The sequence below is a fragment of the Saccopteryx bilineata genome, chromosome X (genome assembly GCF_036850765.1).
Source record: "Saccopteryx bilineata isolate mSacBil1 chromosome X, mSacBil1_pri_phased_curated, whole genome shotgun sequence".
Lineage (NCBI taxonomy): Eukaryota > Metazoa > Chordata > Mammalia > Chiroptera > Emballonuridae > Saccopteryx > Saccopteryx bilineata.
Genome location: NC_089502.1, coordinates 71,629,281 through 71,646,039, shown reverse-complemented (window position 1 = coordinate 71,646,039; position 16,759 = coordinate 71,629,281). Strand labels below are relative to the sequence as shown.

The 16,759-nt window shown below is 38.5% G+C and overlaps 1 protein-coding gene across 4 annotated transcripts in view; it reads left to right on the top strand.

Annotated features, from left to right (window-relative positions):
• ZC4H2 (zinc finger C4H2-type containing) overlaps positions 1 to 16,098 on the top strand; it is a 34,848-nt gene extending 18,750 nt beyond the window's left edge. For 2 of the 4 annotated variants that reach the window (XM_066250100.1, XM_066250099.1), the window contains exons 2-5: positions 9,712 to 9,883; positions 12,126 to 12,298; positions 13,124 to 13,286; positions 14,841 to 16,098. In XM_066250100.1, coding sequence (XP_066106197.1) covers positions 9,712 to 9,883; positions 12,126 to 12,298; positions 13,124 to 13,286; positions 14,841 to 14,954 — 622 coding nt within the window. In that variant the 3' untranslated portion in view covers positions 14,955 to 16,098. Of the gene's footprint in view, positions 1 to 9,701; positions 9,884 to 12,125; positions 12,299 to 13,123; positions 13,287 to 14,840 lie in introns of all 4 variants that reach the window. The other 2 variants (XM_066250102.1, XM_066250103.1) reach the window with 2 other exon arrangements.
• The last annotated feature ends 661 nt before the right edge of the window (positions 16,099 to 16,759 follow it).

The following is a 16,759-nucleotide window of genomic DNA, read 5'->3' as shown; positions in this document are numbered from 1 at the left end:
AAATATTAATGATGACATAGTAGATGGATAAATTGTGAAAGGTAATACCTAGAGCAACCACTAAAATGTATAGAGATACAATTAAAACATTGTAGATAGAATGTAATTCTGGAAAAAAAAATTGAGTAAATCATAGGAAGTCAGCAAAACCGAAAATGGAATTAAATAGATTAAATAGTAAACAAATAAAATAACACTTAAGCTCTCTCTAACATACTAACATGTACACTAAATATAAATGGTCTAAATACTGACATGCAAATATTGACTACCCAAGAGGATTAAAGAAACATGACCCATTTATGTACTTTCAACAAGAAACTCTCTTCAAATATAAAGATATGTTGGGAATGCAGATTGACGCAGTCACTGTGTTACCTCAAAAAATTCAAAATGGAACTGCCTTATTACCCAGTGATTCAACTTATGGGAATTTAGCCAAAGAAAACCAAAGCACTAATTCAAAAGAATATTTGCTACCTTATGTTCATTGCAGCATCATTTCCAATAACTAAGATTTGAAAGCAGCCCAAGGGCCTATCAGTAGATGAATGGATAAACAGCTGTGCTACCTTTTTATTATTATTTATTTTTACAGAGACAGAGATAGATAGGGACAGACAGGAACAGAGAGAGATGAGAAGCATCAATCATCAGTTTTTCGTTGCGACACCTTAGTTGTTCATTGATTGCCTTCTCATATGTGCCTTGACTGCGGGCCTTCAGCAGACCGAGTAACCCCTTGCTCAAGTCAGCGTCCTTGGATCCAAGCTGGTGAGCTTTGCCCAAACCAGATGAGTCCATACTCAGGCTGGTGACCTCGGGGTCTCGAACCTGGGTCCTCTGCATCCCAGTCCAATGCCCTATCCATTGCACCACCGCCTGGTCAGGCCAGCTGTGCTACCTTTACACAATACTGTAGAATACTACTTGGCTGTAAAAAATGAAGAAAATCTTACCCTTTATGACAGCAATAGGTGGACCTGGAGAGCATTATTTTAAGTGAAATAAGCCCATCAGAGAAAGACAAGTACAATACAATTTCTCTCATGTGGACATTAGGAACAAAAGGAACTAACAAGAAAAATGGAGGCAGACTCAGCAGGCTTAGAGTTGTCAGGGAAGGTTTAAAAAGGAAAAAAAAAAGAGAAAAAACTCAGACACAGACAACAGTGTGGTGACTGCCATGGAGAGAGAGAGCAGAGGGGTTAGATGAAGGAGGGAATAGAGGGGATAAATAGTGATGGAAGGAGACTTGAGTTGGGATGGTAAACACAATACATTATACAGCTAATGTGTTGTGGAATTGTGCACCTGAAACCTGTATAATTTTGTTAATCAGTGTCACCCCAATAAATTCAATAAAAAGGAAAAACAGAGTAAGTACAAGAATAGAAAAGGTGGTACCATGGAAACACTAATCAAAGGAAACCAGGAATAGATAAATTAATACCAGAGAAAGTAGACTTTAGAACAAAGAAAATTACTAGGTATGGAGAGGCACATTTCATTATGACAAGAGCATCAATCCACAAAGACCTAGTAATCCTAAAGGTAGATACACCAAACAATAGAAATGCAAAGTGTGAAGACAATCTGCTAGAACTGAAGGAAGAAGTATGCAAATTCACAATTATAGTTGGAGCCATAAACACATTTCTATTATTTGATAGAACTAGACAGAAAATCAGTAAGGGTAAAGATTTTCATCTCATCATCAATGACCAGATCTCATTAACATTTATAGAACACTCCACCCAATAGCAGGATTCATATGCTTTTCAAGTAACATATACCAAAACAGATAGACCATATTCTGAGATACAAAATAATCCTCAACATATTTAAAATAATGGAAATACAAGGGTGTCTTCTCTGACATTAATAAAATCAAACTTGAAATTAAGAAATCAGAAAAAAAAATACCAGGACAAATCTACAAACCTTTGGACAACATATTTCTAAAACAATGTATGTTTCAGAGATAAAGTCTCAAAGGGAATAAAAATACCTGAAAATGAGTGAGAGTAAAAATATAATATATTCAAAATTTGTGGGATACCATAAAAACAGTAGTAAGAAGGGTTTTTTTAGCGCTAAATGCTTATGTTAGAACACAGGAAGTGCCTCAGATTCATAATCTAAGCTCATACCTCAATAAACAAAAAAGACCCCAAACAAGTAGAAAACAGGAAATACTACAGATAAGAACAGAAATCCATGAAATTAAAAACAGGAAAACAATAGGGAAATAATAAAATAAAAAGCTGACTATTTGAAAATTATTTAAATTTGCAAACCTCTGGTAACATTAACAAAAAATAAATTTAAAAAAGATAGAGATTACTGACATCAGGAGTGAAACAGCAGATAATCACTATAGACCTCACATAGTTCCAAAGGATAGCAAGGGAGTTCTATGAACAACTTTATTCATGTAAATTGGACAAGTTTTATGAAATAGACTGATTCTCAAAAAACTTAAACTACCACAACTCACCAAGCGCAAAATAGGTAATTGAATAATCCTGTAACTGTTTAGAAAAATTAAATTTAAATTTTAACAACTCCCAAAACCAGAATCTTTACTGGAAAATTCTACCAAGTGGTTAAAAAAAGAATTAGCCTTAATTCTTAGCAATCTCTCCAGAATGTAGAAGGGGATAGAATTAGCAATCTCTCCAGAAAGTAGAAGGGGATAGAATACTCCCAAGTTCATTTATGAAGCCTTAATACCTTGATACCAATTGCTGGCAAGGACAGTACAAGAAAGCTACAACTAACATCCCTCCTGAATATAAGCATAAAATTCTTTATCATAATATTAGCAAATTGAGTTCAGCAATATATATATAAAATTATACATCATGACCAAGTAGGATTTATTCTACACATGCAGGCCTGGTTTATATTTCAAAAATACATTGATATTACATAACATATTGTCAGGCTATACACAAAAGTTATATTATCATGTCAATTTATATAGATAGAGTATTTGACAAAGTTCAACATCTGTTTATGATAAAATCTCTTTTAAAACTAGAAATGGGGGGGTGGCGCACTGAATAAAATGAGCTGGAATGCTGAGGTCACCGGTTCAAAACCCTGGGTTTTGTCTGGTCAAAGCACATATGGGAGTTGATGCTTCTTGCTCCTCCTCCCCTTTCTCCCTCTCTCTCTTCTCTCTAAAGATCAATAAAAAGAAAATCTAAAACTAAAAATGGGGGCATCTTTCTCAGCTTGATGAAGTTCACCTACAAAAAACCCTCCAGTAGCTAATATTACACTTAATTGTGAAAAAAATGAATGTTATTCATGTAAGATCAGGAACAAAGCAAGGGTACTTACTCTCAGGACTTCTAGCTCATACAGAACTAAATATTCTAGACAGGACAGTTAGGTAAGAAAGTAAATAGAAGAGATACAGATGAAAGGGAAGAAATAAAACTGTCAATGCAGATAACGTGATACTCTATGTAGAAAATTTCAATAAATTCCAAACAAAACTAAACTAAAAAAACTCTTCTAGATCTAATAAGTGAGACAGTAAGGTTGCAGGATATAAGATCAACACATACACATATACATATACACATTCATGCACATTTAAAAAAATAGCAATAAAGTTGCTGGGAGAGATGATTTTTCTTCCTAAAATGAGAAAGAAAAAAATTGTTCTTTTTTTTCTATTTGAAAGGCCATAGGGATATGAGTACAAACACACTTGTCATTAGCCTTATGGCCAAAGCAGTAAATCTGCAACAAACATAGTTCAGTGTGTCAATATCTAGACCTAAGAGATTCAGCCAGCTGTGCTTGAAATAAATATGAATCTTTTTAAAAATAGTGGTAAGCATGTGGAAACTACAATTAAAATACAAAAGCATTTACAATCCCACAAAACGCTGAAATACTTAAGTGTAACAAAGATGTAACAAAACATGTACAGGACTTTTGTGCTGAAAACTACAAAATGCTAATAAAAGAAATCAAAGGAGAGCTAAATAAATAGATATACTATATTCATGGTTTGGGGGACTCAAAATGGTAAAGATGCCAATCCTCCCAAATTGATAGACATATTTAATGAAATTCCCATCAAAATATTTTGATAGATAGAATTATTGTAAAATTTAATAAGGCAAAAGAACTAGAGTAGCTAAAAGAATTTTGAAATATAAAAAATAAGTGGAAAAAATAAGTGGGAGGAATCAGTCTTCCTGATTTCAAAACTTATATAGCTACAGTAATCAATATTGTGTTGTATTGGCAAAGGGATAGACACAAAGATAAGTGGAACACTGAGAACCCAGAAACTAACCCACACAAGTATGGCCACCCGATTTTTGACAGAGGAGCAAAAGTAATACAGTGAGGGAAGGATAGCTTTACAACAAATACAACAAATAGTGAGGGAACAATTCGATATCCATAAGCAAAAAGCTGAATCTCAGCCTAAACCTCACACTTGACACAAAAATGAATGCAACTATTGTTGTAAATGTAACTATCAAATTTTTATAAGATAACAGAAGAAAATCTGCTGAACCTAGAGTTTGGTAAAGGGTCTTAGACATGACAACAAAGCATGATTCTTAAACGAAAAATTTGATAAATTAGACTTAATAAAATGTAAATATTCTGCTAAAGGCTTGGTTAAAAGGATGAAAAAGCAAGCTAATGACTGGGAGAAAATATTTGTAAACTACATATCTGACAAAGGACTCATATCTAGGATATATAAAGAACTCTCAAAACTCAACTATGAGCAAACATTCTAATTAGAAAGCGGGCCAAAGACATGCACAGGTATTTTGTGGAAAAGGATATACAAGGTGGCCAATAAGTACATGAAGATATTATTCAATATCACTAGCTAATAAGGAAGTGCAATTTAAAATCATTTTGAGGTATTACAACACACCTATTAAAACATTTCAAGTAAAATATCTGTCCAGGTAGAGGAACTGGACCTCTCATACATCTTTGGTGAGCATGTGGTATGATACAACCACTTGGGGAAGACAGTTTGGCAGTTCCCTGAAAAACTAAACATACAATTCCCATACAACCCAGCAACTGCAGTCTTCATCATTTATCTTAGAGAAAAGAAAACTCATGGTCAAACTAAAATGTACATGGATATTCACAACGGTTTTATTTAGAAATGTCAAAAACTGCAATCAGATGTCCTTCAGTAGACACTGTTTAGAATTACTGTATCATCATAATGAAAATAAGACCTATTTTAGTCGGTTCTTGCCACAACTACCTCAGCAATGGGTGTGCACGAAAGGAAGGCACTGCAGGACTTAAGAAAAAACACATACAAGACACAACATGGAGAAAAGATGGATACAGGGGACTCCCAGCCTCTGGGACTGAGAGCCCAGATTTCTGCAGCCTCATCATATTTATTGGAATCTTTGCTCATCAAGAAAATTAGCAGAGTGTGGGTCAATTAGCTTACAATGGATTCAGGTGCAGAGAAAAATGACCAACCAATGCCCCCCCCCCCCATGTAGGGAAATGGCTACAGGGATCAGCTGCTTCCTATAAACAATTGTAGTAGTGCTTGCCAGGGCAGCACTCTGCCCCTGCAGGACTTGATGTTCCAAAGTCCACACCCAAGACTTGTCTCAGGTCTGCAGTTTAATCTCTCAGCCATTTTCCTACAGTCCTATAATTATTTATATTTATTTTTTAAAAATTTGCACACACAATGAACCTCCTTATTGTCTTCACTCAGGAAGGGCTTTTCTCACTTCCCTGCACTTGGCACAATACTGCTGAGAGATAACAGTAGTCCTATCAAAGCCTTCACTGATACTGCTGTCCTGGTAAAGCATGGGCCAGGATTTACCCAGCAAAGCTGACTTTAGAAATAGCAAATAGATGCTATTTCTGAAACCCATCTTCATAACTCTCTTTCCCTTCCCTAAATAGGAGTCTTGGCCCTTCTTCCTTGTTATTTCTTGCCACAGTGGACACAGTTGAAAAAGGATGCAAAACACATAGGCTGTAGCCTGACTTGGTCATAGCCATCCTATCCAGGAAAAGAAAATACCAGTAGTGCTTTGAGAAAGGCTTTGTGCCTTTGATTTTTCATTCCAGGTAGCAAGTGACATGACACCACCAGGTGAAATGCCTTTGGTTTATTTTGACTAAATCTGGGATTTCATTGTCTCCTAACTTCATGGACATGGAGGGAAGGTTTAATAAAGAGCCCTCATCTAAGCAGGGAAAGATATACTAAGACTATGCTGATCTCTATGAAATGTCAATGAGAGAGACTTCTCACCCCAGATTTCATTTAGTAATACTACTTGCTGACATCTTAATTTATTAGTTACAAATTAAGAACGATTGGCCCAGCCTTACACATTGTCATAATTTATATTGACCTTATTATGAGGTTAATGATAATAATTTTATTATAATCTTAGTAACTGCCAATATACCTTGCCACTCATGCTAGTATATATACATATATACGTGTGCATGCACATGTACATGCTGGACTGTCTGTAGGCTCTTTATAATAAAGTTCAAACCACTGTGGTAAAGGAGGTAACCACAACAGAAGAGTTGGGCACAGTGTGGAGGGAAGGTTACTATCATTTCTTGACTGCCTACCATATGCCACATACTCTGCTTGGTGACATTACATGTCTTGGATAATTTTAACCCTCACCACATAACCTGTAAAGCACGTACTATTATTATTCTTTTGTTACTGATGAGTTAGTGAAGCGAGAATGCTTGCAGAAGTGGAGATAATTAGATTATGTCATGCTCCTGCTGCTTAAAATTCTACAAAGTTACCCTTTATCCAGAAGATAAAAAATCTAATTCCTCAGTCCAATATCCAGTCGTGGTTCTGGAAATCTCCCTAGATTGATTTCAGGCCCCATCCCTCTTGCAGTATATGCTCCAGCTACACTGACCTCTGTTTAGTTCCTCTAATTTGTCATATTTTTTCTATTCTAGGGTCATTGTTTATGTTATTCTCTCTGCCTGTACCACTCTTCTCTGTGTCTACTTGCATTCACCAGCTTCCTCTGACTCTTTCTCCAGGTCTTAGCATAATGTCAGATTCTCAGGTTCTCAGGAAAACTTACACAGACTGCCCTCTTTTCTCTATGGCTGTGTTAGATCCCTTTGTTGTGTCCTGTTGCATTCTGCATTTCCTTTCTACTATTCATCACATAGTTTTTACATGTAACAGTGTATTCAGTATCTATTTTACTAATTGGATAAAACTTTCTGTTTACAGACTATCCTGTTTCCTGCTCTTTCCTGAGCACCTATTACGGTGCTTGACATGTGATTGATGTCCAGAATATTTGCTGAATTAATGTATACTTAAATTCTCTATAATTGGTACATAATAGGTACTCAATAAATCTAGTTAAACTATAAATATAGTTGTTATTAATATTGTCCAAGAACAAATATTTAGTCAGGGACAGATTCAGGATTTATACCTAAATCTGAAATTAAAGCCCATGTTTCTTTCACAATGTAGCTATGCCTGCAGATGTGAGTTATAAGCACTGATACAACCTGGCTGTATGATTTCGAATGAAACATTACATCACTGTGAATCGCAGTTTTCTCATCTGTAAGCTGGGGTAGGGATAGGCAAAGTTCGGATTGCTCTTCATGTAATCTAGAAGAGAATAGAAGTCTATATAGGACAGAGTATAAACAATTAATTAACCATTACAAAATCATTATCATCCCTCTGTGAGACAAACAGGTATACCAAGAACTCTCAATATGTTTATGCTCTTTAGCCTAGTTAACACCACTCAGGCAATGTGGAGTAACGGGTGGTGTTAGAGAGCTCCACTTTAGTACTACCTCCATGGTCTGGGGCAAGTTAATACAAGCAGTCCCTGAGTTATGAATGAGATAGGTTCTGTAGGTTTGAAAATGTTTAAGTACCGGTATTTATGCTCACAAATAGGTAAAAATAAATACTATGTTAAGACAAGCATCTGTCTAAGCTGCATTTAATAGGTAAATGTACCTGTTCCAACATACATACAAATTTAACTTAGGAACAAGCCTACAGCCTGACCTATGGTGGCACAGTGGATGGAGCTTTGACCTGGTATGCTGAGGTCGCTGGTTCAAAGCCCTGGGCCATATGAGAAGCAGCTACTATGAATTAATGCTTCCCGCTCATCCCCTCTTCTCTCTCTCTCTCTCTCCCTGTCTTTCTCCCCTTCTCTCTAAAATCAATAAATAAAATCTTTGGAGGAAAAAAAAGAATAAACCTATAACCTATGTTGTTTGTAACCCAAGAACTGCCTGTACCTGAACCTCATTTTCTTCTTTACAAATGGGACAATAACATTTGTAGATTTACCCTTTCCTAAGGTAAAAACAATATAACATGAAAAGAAATTTTTGAATATAGAAAAATTCTTCCATGATCCTACCCACACAATTGTTTCTGTGATTTTGTGTCATTGAGGGCTACCTCTTGAGGCAGGAGCCACAGGCAATATTGAGAAAGGAGAGAAAGACTGAACACAGAAGTAGGCTTAGGTCAAAGACCATAGTCTAGGGTTTGGAGCAAGAACCCCCATGGGATGGGTTGGAGCAGAGGAGAGAGCTAGCTACAGGGACAAAAAAAGAGGAGATGCCAAATTTGATTCATGGATAATGGCTAATTAAGACCTGACAAGCAGAGAGTACAGAGCCAGTAAGAGGACAACAATGTGCCCTAGATGGCCTCCTTTCAAAGTTTTGTGGCCCTTTTACTTAGGCATGCTTCAAATTATTTTAAATATCCTGAATTCTACCACCTCCACTCACCCATCCCCTACCCCCCTACAGCTGTCAGCCAAAACTGTGTCTCTGCCAGTCCCATTTTTGTTTAGTCACATGCACGTATATTTTGAAATTGCAATCTTACTGTAAATTTTCACTGAGTAGCATATCTTCAATATTTTTCAAATCACAAGTTTTCATAATTATTTCTTTTAATGGCTGCTAAATATTCCAATTTTACCCGTAAGCCAGAAAGCACGTTCTTGTGTATTACCTTTTTTTCTTCTTTTAGTTATTTTCTTAGAATAGTCAGAAGGTATGCAATTGGAATATAATAATCAGAAACAGGTTTTCTTTTTCTAAGGAAAGAAATGAGCAACAGTTATTTTTTTCTTCCTATTCTGGAACCAATGAGTGGACTTATCGAGCTATGCTGTCCAATATAAGAGCCATCAATGACATGTGACTGTTTAAATTTAAAGATTGATTAATTAAAATTAAATAAAATTCAAACTTTAGTTACTCAGTTGCACTAGCTACATTTATGGTGCTGAAAAACTAACTACATATCTAGTGGCTACTGTATTGAAAAATATAGATACAGAACATTTCCATCATTGTAGAAAATTTATTGGACAGTGGTACTCCAAGTTTTTCAAGAAGTTGTGGTTGCATCTTGGGTGGGAGCTAATACCTGTCCCATGTTAGCAAATGCTTCATAATGTAACAAAATTATATCCACTTGAGACCCACTAAGCTTTTATCATAGAAGAAAGAATTTCCTAACTATTTTGGGTGGCTTCAAGTTGTCTCTGCTTGAAGAGGGGAAGCTTAGAAAAAGAGACCTGTCTCAGAGCCTAACTTTGTACTCCATTCCCATTTCCTCTCTCTTCTGGTCTGCTTTCTGGTTTGAGGGAATTGCAGGAATAAAACCCTACAGATGGAGAAAATCAAGGCCCGTTTGAAGGCTGAATTTGAGGCTCTTGAATCAGAGGAAAGACATCTGAAGGAATACAAGCAGGAGATGGACCTCCTGCTGCAAGAGAAAATGGCCCATGTGGAGGAACTCCGACTGATCCATGCAGACATCAATGTGGTACGTGACTGGCTGCCTAAAGCCTACTTCTGGGCCCTTTGAGGACTAGGTAATAGTGAATACTATAGCCTCTCCTTAAGATGTGGGTGTGACCAACTTGGAGTAGGCATCAGGCTGTGGTGGAGTGGAAGAATGCAAGAGTTCTGAGATTCAGCCTGGCTGTCACCGATTGACTGTATGTCACTGGACAAGTTCCTTTTTCTCTGTGGGCCTTATTTTTCCTCTCTGTATGGAGAGGGATTCAGTCACATCTAAGGTCTCTTTCAGCTCTTATGTGCTTATGATAGGAGTCTGGAAGTTAGGAGCTAAACTTGATAAAAAGCAGAACAAGCAGTTGACTCTGAGGTCCAGCCTAAATGGCGCCAAAGCATCTGTAACTAATTTTAAAAAAATCTCTGCTGGCCTGCCAAAGTGGGGCCCCTCATTAGAGTCTCTCTTTTGGAGATTCTTGGAGCATGGCGAATGAACTGTGCTATAAATTCCCAACTTTTTGAAGTTACTCAAGCAGAGTCTGAGTAACCACCTGTCTGGGCTGCAGTATTGATGATCCCTTCTCCAGGGGAGATATTGGAGGTATTGATCTATAAGGTTCTTTCCAAGTCTTAGAGCCTATGGCAAAAAGAAAATTTTTTAAAAATTACATTTAAAAGACTGTCTATTCTTGAGAACTCATTTCTGTGGCAATGCTTATTCCTGATTTTTATAAACATAGGATTTTAAAATAAATATGAATGCAATTTGAACAGTAGGTATTTGGGATTTTCTGTGTGACAAGATCACAGGGTTCCAGGGTCTCATGAGGAGTTGGCAGTTCTGCTGCCAGCTAACTCCAGGATAAAGAGCCAATGAATGAATAAGATATTAGCCACAAAAAGGCTGATACTTTAGATCAGTGGTAGTCAACCTGGTCCCTACCACCCACTAGTGGGCATTCCAGCTTTCATGGTGGGTGGTAGCAGAGCAACCAAAGTATAAATAAAAAGATAGATTTAACTATAATAAGTTGTTTCATAAAGATTTATTCTGCCAAACTTAGTGAAAATCTGACATAAAGTACTGGTTAAGTAATTATTATTATATGCTTTAACTTGCTGTAACTCTGCATTATAAATTTTATAAAGTAAAGTTACTTCCTTACTTTATAAATCACCATTACTGTGGAACCAGTGGGTGGTTAGAAAATTTTACTACTAACAGAGATACAAAAGTGGGCAGTAGGTATAAAAAGGTTAACTACCCATGCTCTAAATGATGGATCTCAACCTCAAATGCTCATCAGTCACCTGGTGGGCCTATTAAAACAGATTGCTGGAATCTACCCTAGAATTTCTGATTCTGTATGGCTGGGGTGGTGCCTGAAAATTTGCATTCCTAATGAGTTCCCAGCTGATGCTAATGCTACAAATCCAGTAACTACATTTTGAGAACCATTTAGGAGAAAAGTCCCTGGCCTGGAAGGCAGAAGCCCTGAATTTTTTTTTTTTCAGGGACAGAGAGAGAGTCAGAGAGAGGGATAGACAGGGACAGACAGACAGGAATGGAGAGAGATGAGAAGCATCAATCATCAGTTTTTCGTTGCAAGACCTTAGTTGTTCATTGATTGCTCTCTCGTATGTGCCCTGATCACGGGCCCTCAGCAGATGGAGTAACCCCTTGCTTGAGCCAGTGACCTTGGGTCCAAGCTGGTGAGCTTTTGCTCAAACCAGATGAGCCCGCACTCAAGCTGGTGACCTCAGAGTCTCGAACCTGGGTCCTCTGCATCCTAGTCTGATGCTCCATCCACTGTGCCACCGCCTGGTCAGGCAGCCCTGAATTTTTATCTAGGATTTTCCCCTATTTCTCTGAGGAAGTTTCTTCTCTCTGAGTCAATTCCCTGATCTGCAAAATGGTGGGAATGTACACAAAATGAGTTCTAAAAGCCATTCCAGCTTTAAGATGCTGTGTTTGAGTAATAATACCATTTGTTGAGTCTTTACTTTATGTTAGCCCCTGTACTGAAAGCTTTATAAAAATTCAGTCATTGAGTCCTCACCAAAATGATATGAAGTGGTCTATTATTATCACTATTATACAGATGAAGAAACTGAGGCTTGACAAGAGTCACAAAGAAAAAACAGTAGATTAAGGATTTGACCGTATATTGGTGTGGCAATGGAGCCTGTGCTATTATCCATTCACCTGTACAGCCTCATACAGAAATGTTGGGGTCTTTTCTTTGTGCCTACTTCACTTTGTGTTCTAGATGGAAAATACCATAAAACAGTCTGAAAGTGACCTAAATAAGCTTCTAGAGTCTACCCGCCGGCTACATGATGAGTATAAGCCATTGAAGGAGCATGTAGATGCCTTGCGCATGACTCTGGGCCTGCAGAGGCTGCCTGACCTATGTGAAGAGGAGGAGAAACTCTCCTTGGAGTAAGTAGCTTCCCCCTTTCCACAAAACACACACACACACACACACACACACACACACACAGAGATACATATAGAACTTGTTCTGAAAATCAGTCCCGGCACCAGGCCTGTCAAAAGCTGACTCATTCATTGTATGACGTTGCGCATGCCCATGTGTCAGCTGTTACACCAAATGAAGGATGACTACACTAAAATTACTAGATGACTTTTAAAATTCTTTGTGCAATTTTAACAATACTAGATATGTGTGTCTGTGACTCGTGGGTGTGTGTGTGACTCTTAAGAAGTTACTGCCCAAGTCAAGGTCAAGAATGGGTACACAGAAACCTTTGAAAATATAGAAGGCTGAGCTTTTGTGGTCTCCAGAGGCTAGCCTGAAACTTTATTTTATGACAAAGAGGTTAAACTTATAGAGAGATAGAATTCAGTTCAGTAGAAGGAAACACTTTCATAAGATAGAGCAGGTTTTCTGTGGAAGTGGTCAGTTTCTTATTCCTAGAGATATGCCAGTAGAGGCCTGAGGATACAACAGAAATACTGCAAAATAACATGAGACGGAGGATAGGTGAATGCGCTTTGAAGACTTTGCTAAGCCTGGGATTTCTTTTTATGCTGAATCTGTCAGAGCAAGGAGCAAAAGTATTATTCTTACCAGCAGACAGTGGGTCTGGTATCCAGGGAGAACAACCTTTTGCCGGGGAGGGTGAGGAACTTTCTATAGTGAACCACAGCCCAACCCCCTGAGTTCTGTGCCAGAAGTCTTTAAGAGGGGTAAGGTTCTCCTTGTTTTCAGAATGATCCAGCTAATGTCTCTCATCTTCAAAGTTACTTTGAGAAGCAGAAAGCAGAGTGGCAGACGGAGCCTCAGGAGCCCCCCATCCCTGAGTCCCTGGCTGCTGCAGCTGCTGCCGCCCAACAACTTCAAGTGGCTAGGAAGCAGGACACCAGGCAGACAGCCACCTTCAGGCAGCAGCCCCCACCTATGAAGGTGAGTGAGCAAGGGAGGGGCCGTGGAAGAAACTAGTTATCCTTAAGCAGCCCTGTGGAAGTCTGGTTTGGGGATATTGGCTTTACTTATTTGAGTCCTTTCTTAAACATTCTTTGTTTGAAACACAGAGGAAAGGGTGTGTGATGTGTGTGCTGGAATAGACCCACTTGTTTTGTTACCTCACATACCCAGAAGTGTTAGAATGCAGGAAGTTTGGAAGGCTCTGCTAAAGTATAATTTTCAAAAAGTTAGAGCCTGACCAGGTGGTGGCATAGTGGATAGAGCTTCGACTTGGGATGCTGAGGATCCAGGTTCAAAATTCCGAGGTCTCAGGTTGAGAGCAGGCTCATCCAGTTTGATCATGGGCTCACCAGCTTGAGTGACAGCTTACCAGCTTGAGCACAGGGTTGCTGGTTTGAGCATGGGCTCATAGACATTGAGCCCAAACATCTCTGGCTTGAAGCCCAAGGTTGCCAGCTTGAACCCAAGGTCGCTGGCTTGAGTAAGGGGTCACTCGGTCTGCTTTAGCCCTCAAGGCACATATGAGAAAGCAATCAATGAACAACTAAGGTGCCACAACAAAGAACTAATGCTTCTCATCTCTCTCACTTCCTGTCTGTCCCTATCCATCCCTCTCTCTGTGTGTCTCTCTCACTAAAAAAAAAAAAAGTTAGAAAAATGACTGGTAGAAATATAGAGTAAGTATGTACCTTTAATGACAGAGTCTACAGGATTACAAAGCTAGTCCCAAGAGCATTTGAGGAACAGATAATTATATAGTCAGGAAAGAAATACTGAAATAAATTTGCAAAGTGAAATACAGAACTGGTTAATGTCATAAAGGACAATAACAGTATAACATTTGTGATTATCTTGTCTTTGGAACAGAAATAATCTGCATCTTTACTCGGCAAAAATCATTTGTAGTTTATCAGCATATGTCATGGAGTCCGGACCCTGATCAATAGTAAATTTTTTTTAAAAAGTAAATAGTCAAACCAAGGGTCATCCTCCTAGAGCAGGTGGTAGCAAACTAGAGCCCACAAGCCAAGTCTGAACTGCTTATTTTTTGTAAGTAAAGTCTTGTTGGTCCACATGCATGCCTGCTGATGTATCTATTGTCTATGGATTCTTTCATGCAAAACAGATAGTATTGAGAAATTACAATGAAGACCATTTGATCTGAAAAATCAAAAGTATTTATTATTTTGGCCTGTACAGAAAATGTTTACTGATACCTGTCTTAGAGAACTGATTTTTGAGGGGGCCTGTGAAACCTAGTTCCAGTGTAATGCTGAATGGATGCTCATATTGCTTTATTTCCAAGTTTTGGATGTTTTTCCTCAATACCCATTTTTGATCCTCACTCCCTGATATACTTTGCATCCCTTACATCGAGCACTGTTCTGTCTTCTTGGATTTACTCACGAATTACTGCTCCTTCCTGTTGGGATAAAATCACAATTGTTTTCTGGACCCCTGGGGATCAGAAGGCTGAACCACAGGCTAGAAGAATCTGACCACTGACTTTCTTTGTCCTGTATACCCCACCAGGCCTGCTTGTCATGTCATCAGCAAATTCACCGGAACGCACCTATATGCCCTCTGTGCAAAGCCAAGAGTCGGTCTCGGAACCCCAAAAAGCCAAAACGGAAGCAGGATGAATGAAGACAGAGAGAACACATAGAGCTCTGCTGCTCATAACCACTCCCTTTGGCCAGTGATTGATGTCCTGATGTGAAACATCCCTCTCCCACCTCTACCAAGTCTCCTATTTAATGTGATGGAAGCACAACCCCTCTCTCGTTTTGCTCTTATTTCTTTCTGTTCTTGGAGTTTCTGGTTTAGGAAGAGATGTGGTTCAGGTGCTAATGACAGTATGTCCAATAATACCTTCTCTCTCACTCACATTTCAATTTCCACCCTTGTTTGGACACATTTCAATTTCCACCTAAGGACAAGGCAGAAGGCACCCATGTGATTCTCTGTCCCTTATGACTAAGGACTGAGACCTAAGGTCTGAGGGTTGAGGGAGGCCCATGTCTTGCTTTTTGTCAAGGCTCCAGTGTGCCCTTTCCCTGTCCCTTTGCCTGAGACTTGGAAGGGACAACAGTCTTCTTTCCGGATTTTCCAATAGGTTTGGTACATATGTCTTCCCTACACTCATCTCATCTTCAAGGCCAGAGGTAAATTGGACAAGCCCTCCTTTTTCTATTAATTTTGGAGGTTTGGCTGTTATTATAGAATTCACCATCCCATCCAACCCCAGTTTCCCAGATAAACAAAAGTTCTCAGTTACCAGGCTGTGTGTCTGGGGATTTTGAGATTCATGGGACTTTCCTCCATAGTCCTAGTTTTTGAAAATTAGAAGTAGAAGTTCCCCACTATGAAATCAGAGAGCTGGAGCTAAACCAACTTCTTAAGCCCTTCCTAACTCGCCTGTTTAAGCTATTGGTCTAGGGCTGACAATTGTGTTGCCTTTTGTTCAAAACCATTAATCTGGCACTTACTCAGTTGTATATCTTAGGGGTTACAGGAGTGGGCTGAAATTCAAGTGAGTGCAATTACTTTACCCATGTGAGTGGGTGGGACTTCTCCATTCATCCTACCTTCTCTTAAGTCTTCCTTATTCTGTAAGGAAGCCTCAGCTCAGGTCAGCTGCTGGCCACCCCCTTTCCTGTGGATTGTGTAGGTGGCCTTTCCTCCCCCTCTCAAAAAAGGCAGCAGGGTCCCCAAGCCCTACAGTTCTTCATTCCACCAAAGCCAGATCTCTAATAAAGTCACTCTCAGACTTAAGGGACAGGGATGAGGGCTGGTTGACTGAAAAAAGCTTTAGTTCCAGGTCTCAGTCCCTATCTGGAGAAGGAAAGATATTTTTCCTTACTCCTTTAACTGCAGTTTTAAGTTTTCACACTGTCTGTGTGTTCAAAATATAAGAGATTCTTCTGCTCTTTGAAAGGAAGAGTGTTACGTCTATACAAATCCTTTTAAATAAACATTTGTTCATTGGAGTAAATATTGACTGAGTGCTTATAAGTACCAGGTAATAAAAAGATGTAATGCCCTTTCCCCTTCTGGGTAGTTCTTCTCCATTCTTATTTACTTCATCATACAAATGAGGAAACTGCATACACCAGTGCACAATAATTTATCTTGCATTTGTAATTTCATTTATTTAGTACTTAATCTATGCCATGTCTCTATACAATATGCTTTATACAAATGACTGCATTCGATATTCAGAACAGCCTTTAAAGCTAAGTATTCTTATGACCATTTCTCAAAAAGGTAAACTGAAGTTGAGAGAAATTGAATAACTTGTCCATAGTGAACAAACATCTAGTAAGAGAAGTTTTAGGATTTATACCCAGATTTGTCTGGTTTCAGATACCATTTTTTTTCCTACTTTTTCTTCATGGTCATTTCTTCTCCCCTTTGGAATGTCATGATGATAGACGTTGTTGAAATAACGG